At 34.4% G+C, this 16,783-nt stretch overlaps 1 protein-coding gene across 2 annotated transcripts in view; it reads right to left on the bottom strand.

Annotated features, from left to right (window-relative positions):
• The window catches only part of COG5 (component of oligomeric golgi complex 5), a 373,883-nt gene that overhangs the window by 129,267 nt on the left and 227,833 nt on the right, over nucleotides 1–16,783 (bottom strand). For both annotated transcript variants that reach the window (XM_014794462.2, XM_087438009.1), the window contains exon 11: nucleotides 2,238–2,319. In XM_014794462.2, the coding sequence (XP_014649948.1) occupies nucleotides 2,238–2,319 (82 nt within the window). The remainder of the gene's footprint in view (nucleotides 1–2,237; nucleotides 2,320–16,783) is intronic.

The following is a 16,783-nucleotide window of genomic DNA, read 5'->3' as shown; positions in this document are numbered from 1 at the left end:
TCTATCAAAATTAAAAACTTTCGTCATATGGAAGATACTGTTAAGAAAATGAAAAGGCAAATCACAGACAAGGGGAATATATTTTCAAAACATACATCTGAGAAAGAACTTTGAATCCAGAATATATAAAGATCTTAGACTCAGTAGTAAGAGGAAAGCAATAAACTAAAAAATATAAACTAAAACTAAAAAGCCAATAATTTTGACAAACATAACCAAAGAAGACATACAGATAGCAAATAAGCATGTGAAAATAAGGTCATCATTAGTTTTTAGACTAGTGGATGTTAAAAACACAATGAAAATCCACTACACATTCACAAGAATGGCTAAAATTAAAATGACTGACGTATCATGGATTGATAAGAATGTAGAGCAACTGAAATTATCATACGTTGTCTATGGGAATGCAAAGGGTACATCACATCCATCTTGGAAAACAGTTTAACAGTTATTTACAAAGTTAAACATATCAAATGATCAGGAAATTCCACTCTTAGATATCTACCCAAGAAAATGAAGACATATGTCTACAAAAGATTTGTATGTAAATGACTGTAGTAATTTATAATAACTTTCATTTATAATTTTATAATAATTTATAATTTTATTTATAATAAGCCAAAATTGTAACAACCCAGTTGTCGCCCCAAGTGGGGAATAGATAAACAAATTGTTATGTATATCTATACAATGGACTACTAATCAGCAATAAAACAGAAATGGACCACTGATACATGCAACATGGATGAATCTTAAAATAATTATGTTGATATAAGAGAACATATACTGCATGATTCTAGTTTTATGAAAATCTACAAAAAGCTAACTCATATTGACAGAAAGCTGATTATTAGTTGTCAGGAGCCAAGAGGTAGGAGTAGAAGATTAACTACAAAAGCACATAAGGGAAATCTGGAGGGTGATGGAAATGTTCTACATTTTAATAGTGATAGTGGTTATAAGGATGTAAACAATTGTCAAAACTCATAGAATTTTCTGCTTAACATTGGTAAGTTTTACTGTGTATCAATTATATCTCAAAAAAGCTAACCAAAACAGATACCTAACGCAGGGAGATGCAAAGTATTCTCTGAGCAGGGTGATTTGTAGAAGTAAATGGAGTGAATCACTCCTATACCTAAACCCTCTGCTTAAGTTCTGTTTGGCCACACATGAACGAAGACCTACTCTGTGGTCACTGCCTTGCTGCATACTTCCTCAGAAATAAAAGTAGGAAGGCAGATAGTGTGGTTTATTCAACCCTGGTTTGCCAGTGACTAAATAAGGTTTACATATACTAGGTACTAAACGTTTGTGAATAAAAACTTGACTACACACAAACTCTTAAAACCTCTTTAAGAAGCCCAGGTACATTCAGTGGTCTTATGTTCAGTGATTAGACAATAACACTCATAAGATATTAGCTAGTTTGTATATTTCATTGTTCAGACCTACCCCGTGACAATATTTCATAACAAAAACAAATTTAAAAAAAGTTTTGTGGATCATATTTGGATAAGCAACTTTTAATTCATGATGCAGGTATTCGATCTGTTCATTCATCAAATCTTCATTTTTAACAATAAGGAAAAAGCTATAAAGTCTCTGCATTTTAGTATCTTTTAGTTAGGAATTAAAATAATTCTACAAGCATTAACTAAATTCTTCATCAACTGCTTTACACCTTTTACAAAGGAAAAGGTCAGGTAGTTCCTCTATGTTTGAATCACGGAGAATTAACTTATTCTTCTGGAGAATTTTATTCCATATATTAATTATAAAAATATGTAAAAAAATTAACTTATTGCTTATAAAACTGAATATACGGCTCACATAAAAATGACAACTAGTCAGGAGTTTTTTTTTTTGTTTTTTGTTTTTTTGGTGAGGAAGATCAGCTCTGAGCTAACATCCATGCCAATCCTCCTGTTTTTTGCTGAGGAAGATTGGCCCTGGGCTAACATCCATGCTCATCTTCCTCTACTTTATATGGGATGCCGCCACAGCACGGCTTGACAAGTGGTGTGTCAGTGTGCACCCGGGATCCGAACCTGCGAACTCCAGGCCGCCGAAGCAGAGTGTGCGCACTTAACCACTGCGCCACCAGGCCGGCCCAGTCAGGAGTTTTTAAAAAGATAGGTTTTATGAACCAATACAGCAAAACTTCTTAACATTAAATTTTAAAGTAACTGACAAACTTCAAAATGAATTTGCAAAATAAATAGTATACTTACAATCTGTTGCCATACGAAATTGAGAAGAAAGTGCTTGAGTAACTGAATTCCAAAACGTGTATAAAATTTCAGGTTGTCCATCCTGTGACCCAAAAAAAGGGATGTATTCATTAATTTTTGAAAATTAAAATGGAGAAGATGTAACACTGAAAATTTATTAAAAATGTATCTAAATGAAATTTTCTAAGGCCTCTATCAAACAACGGAATTATTGGAATTATTAAGTAACTAAGTAGAAATATAGAGACGACTCAAATTGTGTTTCATGTTCAAGTAATCAGTCATCATCCTTCTCTGCTACTTACTAGCTGTGCGAGCTTGGGCAAGCTGCTTGATCATTCTGTGCCTCCTTCCCATCTATAAAATGGAGATAACAGTACCTACGTTTCAGGATTATTATGAGGATTTAAAAAGTTTATAAAAGTAAAGTCTTGATGAGATGCAGGGAGAGTAGTGTGCCCAGAGAGAGCATGGAAGCCCTGTGCCCCTTCCTACATACCTTGCCCTAAATACCTCTTCATCTGGCTATTCATCTGTATCCTTTATGATGTCCTTTAATAAACTGGTGAAAGTGGGAAAAAAAAAAAAAAAAAAAAAAGGTGAGCCAGGCCTGATGGCCTAATGGTTAAAGTCGTCTGTCAGTAGCTATGCTATGGCGGCGGCTCACAGAAGAACTAGGACTTCCATCTAGGATATACAACCAGGCACTGGGGCTTTGGGGAGGGGATAAAAAGAGGAAGACTGGCAACAGATGTTAGCTCAGGGTGAATCTTTCCAAGTTAAAAAAAAAAAAAACAAAAAAAACAAAAAAAGTCGTGGGACAGTTCCTGACATATAATAAACCCTCAGTGAATGTTAGTTACTATTGATACAATGACTATCATCATCACTATCCTTTGATATACAAAAAGCAATTTGTGTGACAATAACAAAATGATGGACAAAGCAAGCTTAGACTAAGAATGACCATCAAGACGTAGTTCACCAATTACCAAAGAGAACTGTCTGAAGTATAGTAGATACAGTTGTTAAAAAATAAAGTCACAGGAATTACTTACTACTACTCAGCATGATACTTTCATTCAACTTTGAATACATGTTTTAGAAAGTAATTACTAAAAAGATAAATACTGGTTCAAGTATCATTTCTTTTTTTTTTTTTTTTTTTTTTTAATTTTATTTATTTATTTTTTCCCCCAAAGCCCCAGCGGATAGTTGTAGGTCATAGCTGCATATCCTTCTAGTTGCTGTATGTGGGACGCGGCCTCAGCATGGCCGGAGAAGTGGTGCGTTGGTGCGCCCCCCGGGGATCCGAACCCGGGCCGCCAGCAGTGGAGCGCGTGCACTTAACCGCTAAGCCATGGGGCCGGCCCTCAAGTATCATTTCTTAAAATATGACAAAGGACTTGACAACTGTTAAAATAGAATCACACTTCTAGAAATTTTACCAAGTACTTTTAAGGTACTTCTACATGTGTGGTGTACCGTATCAAATTGCTGATATTCTATTTCTGAAGTACAAAAATGCCTATTTCATATGGTTTACTCTAACAACATACATAAAATATCTAATGTTCAAATGCTTACTGTCATAAAAAGAATAATTAAGAAGTCTGTTAACTCTTAGTGTTGCACTTGCAACAAATGAAATTAGGATTTTCAAGGTTATAAATTAAAAAAATGACCAGTGAAAAAACACTGACTTCTCACATTTACACTTATGCACACTTCTATTTTCACTGTAATTTATTTCTTTGTTTAATAAGTCTTTGGCTTTGAACTCATTATTATATACTGGGTACTGTATATAATAAAAATAATTGTTAATTTTTTATGCAATGATCAGAAGATAGATTCAGATTCCCAAGATTTTATGTAATACGTGTATTGTATACCATGCACCTTAGTTTAAAGTAGATGTTTTTCACCATATTAAAGAACTATTTTAACACATCACATTAACAGAATGAAGGACAAAAACCACAGGATCATCTCAACTGACGCACAAAAAAGCATCTGACAAAATTTGACACCTTTTCATGATAAAACCACTCAACAAGCTAGGAACAGAAGGAAATTATCTCAACATAATAAAGGCCATATATGACAAGCCCACAGCTAACATCATAACGGTGAAAAACTCAAAGCTTTCCCTCTAAGATGTGGAAAATTTGATGACTATATATTTACTTCTACAGATGTACTTAAAAAAGAAAATTGGAGTCAATCTTGCTTAAGAATACAAATACAAAATTCTCAGATATGAAAGCAAATTGATTTCAATAGTGTACTAAAATAATTATTTGAATGTCTACCTAAACAAGTAGGATTTATGGCAGCAATGTATCATTTAATATTAGGAAATTTATTAATATAATAGCCCAGTGGCTTCAATAAGGAAATCTACAGGATCATTTAGCTGAGTGAATAAAAGGCAATGAATACCCTTTAATTTAATTAATAAAATACTTAGCCATTCCTCATATTTTTTTAAATGCACAGAAAATGATGCATGATTCTTTTCTTTTTTTAAATTGTGGTAAAAAACAAAAAATTTACCATCTTAACCATTTTTAAGTGTACAGTAGCATTAACTGTATGCACCTTGTTGTGCAACAGATCTCTAGAACTTTTTCATCTTACAAAACTGAAACTCTATACCTACTGAACAACAACTCTCCTTATCTTCCTCTCCCCAGCCCCCTGGCAACCACCTATCTTTCTGCTTCTAAGAGTGTGACTGCTTTAGATATCTCTTATAAGTAGAATCACACAATATTTGTCTTTTTGTGATTGGCTTATTTCATTTAGCATAATGTCAAGTTTCATCCATGTTGTAGCATATGACAGGATTTCCCTCTTTTTTAAGGCTGAATAATTTTCCATTGTGTATATATTCCATATTTTCTTTATCCATTCATCCGTTAATGGACAGTAGAATTGCTTCGATCTCTTGCCTATTATGAATAATATTGCAATGAACATAGGTGGGCAAACATCTCTTCAAGAGCCTGTTTCCAATTCTTTTGGTTATATATCTCCAGAAGTAAGATTGCTAGATCATATGGTAATTCTGTTTTTAATTTTTTGAGGAACTTCCATACTATTTTTCTTAGCAGCTACCCCATTTTACATTCTCATTAACAGTGTACAAGGGTTCCAATTCTCCACATCCTTACCAACACTTGTTGTTTTCTGTTTTTTTTGAAAATAGCGATCCTAACGAGGGCAAGGTGATATCCCACTATGATTTTCATTTGCGTTTCCTGATGATTAGTGATGTTGATCATCTTTTCATATGCTTGTTGGCCATTTGTATGTCTTCACTGGAGAAATGTCTGTTCAAGTCCTTTCCACATTTTTTTTAATTGATGTTTTAACAGTTTACAACATTGTGAAATTTTGGGTTGTACATTTTTGTTTGTCCATCACCATATATATGTCTCCCTTCACCCCTTGCTTTACACAATTTTTAATCGAGTTTTTGTTGTTGCTGCTATTGAGTTGTAGGAGTTCTTTATATATTCTGGGCATCAACTCCCTATCAGATACATGGCTTGAAAGTATCTTCTCCCGTTCTGTAGGTTGACTTTCCACTCTGTTGATTGTTTCCTTTATCACATATAAGTTTTGAAGTTTGATGTAGTCCCATTTGTCTATTTTTGCTCTTGTTGTCTGTGATTTTGGTGTCACATCCATGAAATCACTGCTAAATCCAATGTCATGAAGATATTCTCCTATGTTTTCTTCTAGGAATTTTATAATTTTAGGTCTTACACTTGGGGCTTTAATTCATTTTGAATTAATTTTTGTATACGGTATAAAGTAACGGTCCAATTTCTTCCTTCTGCACACAGATATCCAGTTTTCCCAGCACCATTTGTTGAAGAGACTAGTAATAGAAAGTTTGTGTGACTCTTTATTCTATATACCATTATTTGTCTTGCTTTATCTGAAATTAATAGTCACTAGTGCTTTCACTTGAGAATTGTCAATCCATTTATTTTTCTTTCTATATTGCTTTTTGATGTGACTCTTACAGCATGTATTTTATTCTTAAACACAATTTTTTCTTTTAATAGGAAATTACAAACCTAATAGGTTGTTCTTGCTTTTATCATCGCATTTTATGCTTTCTTAGTGTTTCCTTTGTTTTCTGTGTTTGTTCTTCGGATTATTTTTGTTTGCTTTTATCTTCTCTACAGGCTTGCTCTTGTATTTCTTTTGGATGTGCCACTATCTATTCCAACAATTAACCATAAATTCCTTTGAGGCAAATATCTTTGTAACTCTACATAATTAATGAAATAGATTTCTAGAAATAATAGGAATTCTTCAAGACTTTCTAGAATTGCCAAAATAAGAAAATTCTAACGCCTAGACATGCCCTTTTGAAAGAAAACACAGGGTTCCAGATAATCTGGCTATTTCTTCCTTCTTAGTGATGAGTCACTCAAAACTTCAAAGCCATGAAGTATGTACTTTTATCTTAATCAGAGAAGAACCCAGAAAAAGTGTCCATACTCTAGAATATATGTGAACCTTGGCTAAGAAATTAACATTTTCTGAATGTCCATTATGTAACAGAGATTACCAGGTGTTATATCATTTAAACCTTATAACCATCACTAGAATGAAAGCTACATGACAGCAGAGGCCCCAATCTGTCTTTTTTACCACTGTGATTTCAGCATCTAGAATGTGACCAGGACATAAAAGGTATACAATAAATATTTATTAAAAGAATGAATAGAACAATCTTATAAGAGGGCATTCTTAGTCCCTTTCTAGAGAGAAAACAAAAGCTCAAAGAGATAAGCTGACCTGGTCAGAATTATACAGAAAGCAGCAGAACTGGGATTAGATATAAGGTCTGCTTGATTGATAAAATACTATTCCCCCTTAACTTGACTTACAAAGCTCTTTGTGACCTGATTGTTCAGCCTATTTCTCTTGTTACACACTACTGAGGGCAAAGATTCAACCACACTCAAAATCTTTCTGGTTCTTGAAGGTTCTTTTGTAGTCTGTTACCAGTTTTTAAAAGCCGCAACTTTCTCAAAGTTCAGTTCAGGTGTCTCTTCTCTTGGTTTCCCTAGGTTCAGTGCACTGTGTTATATACTTCTATAGCATCCCATATTCCCCATTACAATGATATTTTCCTACTTATTTAAATAAAGGGACAGAGTAGTGGTTAACAAGAGGAACTCTGGAGCCAGAATAATAAGGTTCAAATCCAGACTCTACCACTTACTAGTAGCTGTGTGACTTTAGATAAGTTACTTAAATTCTCTATACCTCAGTATCCTCATTTGTAAAATGGAAACCCATTTCCTACATTTATCATAAAGATTTCATGAGTTAATTCTTATGAAGTGTTTAAAATAGTGCCTGGCATAGTAAGCATTATATAAATATTTGTCAACATTGCTAACAGTATTTGTAATTTATAATCAAAATTACTAATATGTCTCATTGTATTTGCAGTGAATGCCACATAGTAGTACCTAATATGACTGTGATAGTTAATTTTATGAGTCAACTTGACTGGCCACCAGGTACCCCAGATATCTGATCAAATATAATTTTAGTGTGTCTGTGAGCATGTTTCTAGATGAGATTAATATTTGAATGGGTAGACTGAGTAAAGCAGATTGCCCTCTGTAATGTGGGTGGACCTCATCCAATCAGTTGAAGGCCTGAATAGATCAAAAAGGCTAAGAAACGTTCCTTCTGCCTGTTTTCAAGCTGGGATATCAGCTTTTTCCTGCTTTATGACTCAAACTGAAACAGTGGCTCTTCCTGAATTTTGAGCCTGCAGGTCTTTGGACTGGAACCACACTACTGGCTCTTCCAGGTCTCAGGCCCTTGGATTTAGCCTGGAACTGCACCATCAGCTCTCCTGGGTCTCCAGCTTGCTGACTGCAGATGTTGGGACTTATCAGCCTCCATAACGGCATGAGCCAATTCCTTATAACAAATCTCTTTCTCTCTCTATATATATATACACATCTTATTGGTTGTTTCTCTGGAGAACCCTGACTAATACAATTGTTGAAAAAATGAATGAATGAATCAGTCAATTCCAACGTCTTGTCATATTAAGAGCTAGAGTCAGTTACCACAGATGCATACTAAGGAGGACACATAGTTGTTGGAATAAGAAAGGATATGAAAAGTCCGTAGGAAAGATAAAAGGAGATGAAGCAGATTCAGAGAGATAGGAAAAGTATAGGAAATAATAATAAAAAAGCAGATTTGGGGGTAGAATAGTATATTGAAACAAAGATTTTATATATAAATATATATATCATATATATATATTTATATATGTATGTATATGTTTTTGTATATGTATTATGCATATATATACAAACACATATAATATGTATTATATATACTCTATCAAAATATAAAGAAATAAAATGTTAATTTTAATTATCAAAAATTTTATTGTCAAACCATAATATATTATATAAATATAACTTTTTAAATAAAACAGGAAATATGAAGATATATAAAAAAATCATTTCACTTACTCTTTCATATAAAATTAGCCTATTACATAATTGCTCCTAAGTATGTTGAAATAAAATTAATTCAACTAGATTTTAATAATTCAACTAGATTTCAACTGGAAGGATTTCTGACGTTACTCTATTTACAATCTACATCCAATACCGTCTTACTTTCTGTCTCAGTCTGTTTAGGACGCTAAACAAAAATACCAAAAACTGGGTTGCTTGTAAACAACTGAAATTTATTTCTCACAGCTCTAGAGCTAAGAAGTCCAAGATCAAGGCACTGGCAGATTTGGTGTCTGGTGAGGACCCATTTCCTCACAGATGGCCATCTTCTCACTGGAGCCTCACATGGCAGAAGGGGGGACCTAGCTCTCTTAGGTCTCTCCTTTAAGGGCACTAATCTCATTCATGAGGGCTCTACCTTCATGACCTAATCACCTTCCAAAGGCCCCACCTCCTAGTACCATCACCTTGGGAGTTAGGATTTCTATGAATTTTAGGGGATACAAACATTCATACCATAGCATTTTCATTAAGTTCAATGCAATCATGTTATCAGATCAATCATGGGAAATGTTTGCAATTTAGAACAATTTCTTGGCCTTGTTTCTTAGTTATAAATAGAAACAATACTATAATTCTAACTTTAAAACAGATGAAATTTGGACTTTTGGCTGAGACCAATAAGTGGAAACTAAAACCAAAATCATATATTTTATACATATAAATAGAATAAAAATAAAATATACAGAAATACTTAAACACTTACGTTTGGATGACTCTGTTATTTAGAATTACAGATTGGTCTCTGTTTTTGTCATTGATTTTGACATAAATATATAGAGAGAAATGTAGAATGATAATGCTTAAACAAAATAGATTTCAAAGCAGATATTATTTAGTTTCTCTATCCTTCTAACATGGAATTGCTCATGGATTTCCTTGCCCAAATATACTTGATTACTTGATAGCTTCTTACTGCACACAGTACAAGGTCCAAACTTGCAAGCTAATGTTCTTGCGTTAGGTGTGGTAAAAGGGTATGGGCTTTGAAGTAAGATAATCTTGATTTAAATCCAAGGTCTGCCACTCACTGGCTCTGTAACCTTGGGCAGGTACTTCATCTTTCTGAGCTTGTTAGCTTTGTAAACAATAGGGATAATAATAATTCATAGGATTTACTTTGTTATGAAGAGTTGGGATATCTTGGGCTAGATCTTAAAGGGAGATGGGAATTCATCAGACAGATGGGAAGAAGGGATGAGCAGAGAGCATTACAGACAAGAGGGATGAACAGTGTACAAAGACGTGAAAAACCATTTTCTATCCTCTGAACACATAGTAAACAGTCAGGAAAGAGGGAAGAGGTGAGAGTGAAAATTAAGACGAAGATCAGATCAAGGAGTGTCTTAATTCATCATACAGATACCAGTGAAATATTTAAGGATTTTAATGAGAGTATACCATGATTAAGCCTGTGTTGTATGTAGGTAAATCACACTGGTAATAATGTGCAAGATGAATAGTCTGTGGGGTGGTGGTGAGCCTGCAGGCAACAAGATCAGCTATGAATTTACTGAAATAATCTAGGTGAAAAGAACTTGACTATGGCCATAGCAGTGGAATAGCAAGAACGGGTAGCAGGAAAATTAATAGGACTTGCTGAGCAAGTAAATATATTTATGAAGGACTAGGAATAGATATATTTGTGAGGATGGAAATTGACCAACCAAAATGGAATTTTAGAAGGAGTAGCAGGTAGGCAGAGAAAGATTAGCTCATTTAGACTTATGCTTCTAGAACCTGGGGGGCATCCAAGTGAAGATGATCTAAGACAGTGAATATAAATCTCTTGCTTAAGAACAAGATCTAAGCTGAAGAAATAGATTTAGGTATTATCAGCATTTGGAAGTAGTAGAAACCATTAGCATGTGTGAGCTTTTCCATAGATTGCCTGTGGCATGAGAAGAAAGAATGCTGAGGATAGGACCCAGGGGAACAACATTACTCAAAGGTTGGTAGAAGAAATAATTCAGAGTGGAGAGCGAGGAGTGGGCGGAGATAGCTATTTTAAAAAAAAAACGAGATTGGTAATAAGTTAGTAATTGCCGAAGTTGGATAACGGGTACATGGGAATTCACTGTCTATACTTTGGTATACGTTTAAAATTTTATAAATAAAATATTTTAAAAGAAGAGGTAGGTGGAAGAGGAGGAGGTATCAGTGAAGGATTCTGAAGAGATGTAGTATCTGCGAAGAATGAAAGGAATAACAAGTAGTTATTACCTCAGAAAAGTGAAGTATAAGGTCTAAGAAGTGAGCAGAAGGATTTGGTAGTTGGGTCATTAGAATGTCTTTAGCAAGAACTGTTTCAGTGGAGTGGAAGCTTGATTTCAGGGGTTTGGGGCAAAACTGAAACAAGGAAGTAGAGACACAATGTAACTTACTGAAACCTGGGCATGAAGAGAAGAAATACCTGGAGATACAGGATCAAGGGTTGTGTTTTGATTTTGGTTTTAAGATGGCAGACCCGAGAGAGGAAGTAGCTGGGAAAGGCTGATACTGGAAAAAGCAGATAATTCCTAGGAGTGGGTAAGATGTAAAACAAAAAACAAAAGTAGAGGGATAAGTCTGAGAAAAGAGAAGATACAATCTACCTCTATCTTTGAGACAAAAGGGGAGGTGAGGTTAAGTTCAGATAAAGAGTTTATAAGTCATTGTGCTTAATGAAAGGAGGTCAGAGGGAGCTAAGTTAAGATCAAAAGAGAAGAGGAAATAAAAGATTTAGCAACAAGTCTGTGCCAGAGATCTCTGTGAAGAGATCATGGTGTGAATAAGAAAGCCTGCAGACTTTACCAAACAAACCAAATAGATATGAATTTTAAATTAGCTCTTAATCATCTTCTGGATTCAAAGCAGAGGGATCTTGGCAAAGCAAACAGAAGGCAAAGAAAACAAATTTTCTTTACTGGAAAATAGCCTTCAAGGAGAAAAATTTGGCTGTCTCTGATTACAAAAGAAGGAAGATACAGAAATTCAGTAGGGACTTCAAGATGAACACCACAGAACAAAATGAGAAAGCCTATACAAAGAATTTAAATGTTAAATTCAAAATGTTGGCTTTTCTATGTATATTGTTCAAAGAGAAAAGAACAATATTTATGACACAATCTACTTTTTGTTTTAAAAAATGGGAGCTTAGACTAAGGAGGCAGTGGAAGGTAGTGAAAAGTAGGTAGATTTCAGATACTTTGTGAAGGTAAAATAGATATGACTCGTTAAAATGTACACAGTTAAACAGGAAAACTATAAATAATATGTTAACAGAGGTTATCTCTGGGTGTTAGGATTAAATATGATGCTTCCTTTATTCTTTTTAATTTTTTGGAGGAGTAATTTAGATAATCTAACTTAACTCTAAACAGAAGAAACAATTCTTGATATAAAAAATTCACTACTACTGAAATACATATGGTAAAAACGTAAAGTTTCTCTTCAAACTCAAATCCCTTATCCCACACTCTCCCCTAGAGATCACTGTTAAACTACAATGTTAAAGAGGTTTAAAACCCTTTCCATACAGCTTACCATAGTATTTCCCAACCTTTCTTTTAATTATCGCCCCTCCAAAGAGAAAATAAATAACTAATTAGACATATATAATACATATTATACTTATATAATTATATAACTGTACTTAATTAAGTAAAATTTAACTTAGTTTCTCCCTAACAAGAGAAATTAAATACTGAGGAATAAGATTTTGTAGAGTAAGATTGAGCTCTGGAGGCCACAAACCTTTGTAATATCTATGATTTTTTGCACCTACCTTTTCCTCCTCAAAAAACAGAACTATTTCTCCATCTTGAAGTCAACACTGCCCTTGTTGAGAATGCATGGTGTACTGGTATTTTAAATACAGTATCAGTCAAATTAGATTTAGTATGAACCATACTCTCTTTAACCTGTTCCTTTGGCTTCCCTCACCATATTCTCTTTGGTTTCATCCTTCTCTCGGGATACTCTTCATTGCCTCTTCTTTTATTGTTTCCCAAACTCACTGAATGTAAAATATTTTTTAATACACACTCTAATATAAGTTTACTTATTTGTTTAAAAATTATATACAAATACTACTGTATTAATAAAATATGTACAATATAAAATATACAAAAATAGTTTCAAGGACAAGACTTCTTAAATATATAAGTAGAAATTATAACTATCTTTTTCCATGTCAAAATGTATACACCACTTTGGAAAACAGAGTTCTATATGAATTTTATAAGGTGCACTTTCTTGGGACTGTCTAGCTACATTTCTTTTCTCTCTATAGCCAATCTCATCTATTATCATGGCTTCGATTGCCATCTACAAACTGATATCTCCCAAATTTATGTCTCTATCGTAGGCCTCTCTTTTGAACTCCAGATCCACATATTAAATTGCCTAACTGACATCCTCACTTGGATACCACGTCAGCACCTGAATACCGAGTTCATCATCTTTCTTCTTAAACGTGCTTCTTAGTTTACGCTCTCAAATGAAGTCACTACTATCTACCAGAACCTTGTCAACCCAGAGCCCGTGTAGTCATCCATGATACTCTCTTCTCCATCTCACCACTTCTATCACTAAGGTTTGTCAATTTTATCTCCTGAATGATTTTCAAATCAGTCCACTTCTCTCCATTTTCAGTCATCATCGTAAATCACTGTTACAGGCTGAGCTGTCCCCCCCCGCCCCCACAAAATTCATATGTTGAAGTCCTAACCCCTCATACCTGAGAATGTGACTTTATTTGGAGATCGGGTCTTTAAAAAAGTAACTAAATTAAAAAGGGGTCATTAGGGTGGACCCTAATCCAATATGACAGGTGGCCTTATAAGAAGAGGAAATCTGAACACAGACACATACAGAAGGAAGAAGACAGCTATGGACATTTGTATACAAGTCCTTGTATATTCTTTCATTTCTCTTGGAGTAACACCTAGGGGTATATTGCTGGGTCATATAGTACATGTATGTTTTACTTTTTAAGAAACTGCCAAACTACTTTCCAAAGTGGTTGTACAATTCTACATTTCCCATCAGGGGGCCGGACCCATGGCTTAGCGGTTAAGTGCACGCGCTCTGCTACTGGCGGCCCGGGTTTGGATCCCAGTCGTGCACCGACACACCGCTTGTCTGCCCATGCTGAGGCCGCATCCCACATACAACAACTAGAAGGATGTACAACTATGACATACAACTATCTACTGGGGCTTTGGGGGGGGCGGGGAGAAGTATATGAGAGTTTCAGTTGCTCCATATCCTCAATAACACCAAAACCTGATATGGTCAGGTCTTTTAAATTTTAGATATATGCTTATCTGACATCTATCTGTAAAATGTCTATTCAAATCTTTGGTATTTTTTAAACTGGATTTTTTGTTTTCTTATTGAGTTCTGAGAGTTGTTTAAACCTAACTCCTTTATCAGATATTTGATTTGCAAATATTTTCTCCTAGGCTATTCCTTGTCTTAGTATTTTGTTAATGGAGTATTTTTCAGAACAGAAATTCTTAATTTTGAGTAAGTCAGAAATATCAATTTTTTTCTGTTATGGATCAAACTTCTGGTGTTGCATATAAGAAATCCTTGCCTACCCCAAAATCACAAAGTTTTATTGCTTTCTTCTATAAGTTTTAGAATTTTAGGTTTTACATTTGGCTATCCAAATGTTCCAGCACTAGTATTTGTTAAAAAGCCTATTCTGTAAGGAACCCACCAGCTGAGAAAAAATATTTGCAAACCGTCTATCTGACAAGGGATTAATCTCCATAATATATAAAGAACTCACACAACTGAATAACAAAAAAAACAAACAACCCAATCAAAAAATGGGCAGAGGAAATGAACAGACACTTCTCCAAAGAAGATATACAGATGGCCAATAGGCACATGAAAAGATGCTCAACATCACTAATCATCAGGGAAATACAAATCAAAATCACACTAAGATATCATCTTACGCCCGTTGGAATGGCTATAATCACCAAGACAAAAAACAACAAATGCTGCAGAGGCTGTGGAGAAATGGGAACCCTAATCCACTGCTGGTGGGAATGCAAACTGGTACAGCCTCTATGGAAAACAGTATGGAGATTCCTCAAAAAATTAAAAATAGAAATACCTTATGATCCAGCTATCCCACTACTGGATATCTACCCAACGAACCTGAAATCAACAATCCAAAGAGGCTTATGCACCCCTATGTTCATCGCAGCATTATTCACTATAGCCAAGACATGGAAGCAACCCAAGTGTCCCTTGACTGATGATTGGATAAAGAAGATGTGGTATATATATATACCATGGAATACTACTCAGCCATAAAAAAAGACAAAATCGTCCCATGCAACAACATGGATGGATCTGGAGGGTATTATGTTAAGCAAAATAAGCCAGAAAGAGAAAGACAACCACTGCATGATTTCACTCATATGTGGAAGATAAACCAACACATGGACAGATAGAACTGTTTGGTGGTTACCAGGGGCTAGGGGGGTGGGGGGTGGGCACAAAGGGTGGAGGGATGCACTTATATGGTGACTGATAAACAATAATGTACAACAAAAATTTCACACACACACAAAAAAGACGACGATAGTGTGTGAGATAATGGGCAAAATCTTTGATGACAATCTTACAATAAATGCAGTGATGCACTTCAAAAAAAAAAAAAAGCCTATTTTGTCACCACTCAATTGCTTTTGCAACTCTTTTTGAAAATCAGTTTTCCATATATGTGGGAGTATATTTTTGGACTCTCTATTCTGTATCAATGATCTATGTCTCTACCTTTATGCCAACTCCACACTTTCTTCAATGCTGCAGTTTCACATTAAGTCTTGAAATCAGGTATTGTTAGCCCTCCAATTTTGCTTTTCTTTTTCAAAGTTGTTTCAGGTATCCCAGGTCCTTTGTATTTCTATTTGAATTTTAGAACCAGCTTGTCAATTTCTCCAAGACACTCATTGGGATTATAGATCAATTTGGGAAGAATGGACATCTTAACAATAGTGAATCTATCAACTCATAAATAACGTCTCTCTCTCCATTTATTTAGGTCTTCTTTAATTTCTCTAAGCAGTATTTACAGTTTTCAATGTACAGATGTTTTTCATCTTTTGATAGATTTACTCCTAAGTATTTCCTATTCTTTGAGTTTACTGTATATGGAATTATTAAATTTCAATTCTCGATTGTACATTGCTAATATACAGAAGTATAACTGATTTTTGAATATTGAGCTCATATTCTATAATCTTGTAAAAAAAAAAAAACCACTTATTAGTTCTGGTAGTTTTTTTGTAGATTCCACCAAATTTTTTTCATAGATGATCTCATCATCTGTACACAAAGACCATTTTACTTCTTCCTTTCCAAACTGCAAGTCTTTTATCTCTTTTTCTTGCTCATTGTACCAGCTAGAATAATGTTAAATAGGAATAGTGACAGCAGAGAGAAATCCTTGTCTTCTCCCTAATATGAGGGGGAAAACATTCAGTCTTCATCATTATATATGATTTCACCTGTTCATTGTTCCTAAATGCCTTTTATCAGGTTGAGAAAGCTCACTTCTATTCCTAGTTTGCTGACAGTTCTTACCAGGAATGGATGTTGGATTCTGTCAAATACCTTTCCTACATGTACTGAGATGATCAAATGGTTTTTCTTTTTCAGTTTGCTAGCTTTGCTTTTCCAATTAGCCTTATACTAAAACCTCACTCAATTTTTAATTGAATAATTTTTAACCTCTCATATTTTCCATACTGTTGTCTTTATGCTGCATTCCGGATAATTTTATCAATTCTATCTGCCAGGCTGCTAAGCCATTCTTTGGCTTTATGTAATATCTGCTTAACCTATCTGCTGAATTTTTTATTTCAATGATTTTATTTTTAATTTCTAAATGGTCTATTTGGTTCTCTTTTAGATCTATCTGGTCATATTTTAACAGTCATTTGTTTCTCACCT

Source organism: Ceratotherium simum, chromosome 1 (assembly GCF_057802395.1).
Source record: "Ceratotherium simum simum isolate JZ-2026a chromosome 1, ASM5780239v1, whole genome shotgun sequence".
Lineage (NCBI taxonomy): Eukaryota > Metazoa > Chordata > Mammalia > Perissodactyla > Rhinocerotidae > Ceratotherium > Ceratotherium simum.
This window is presented reverse-complemented; position numbering and strand designations above follow the sequence as displayed.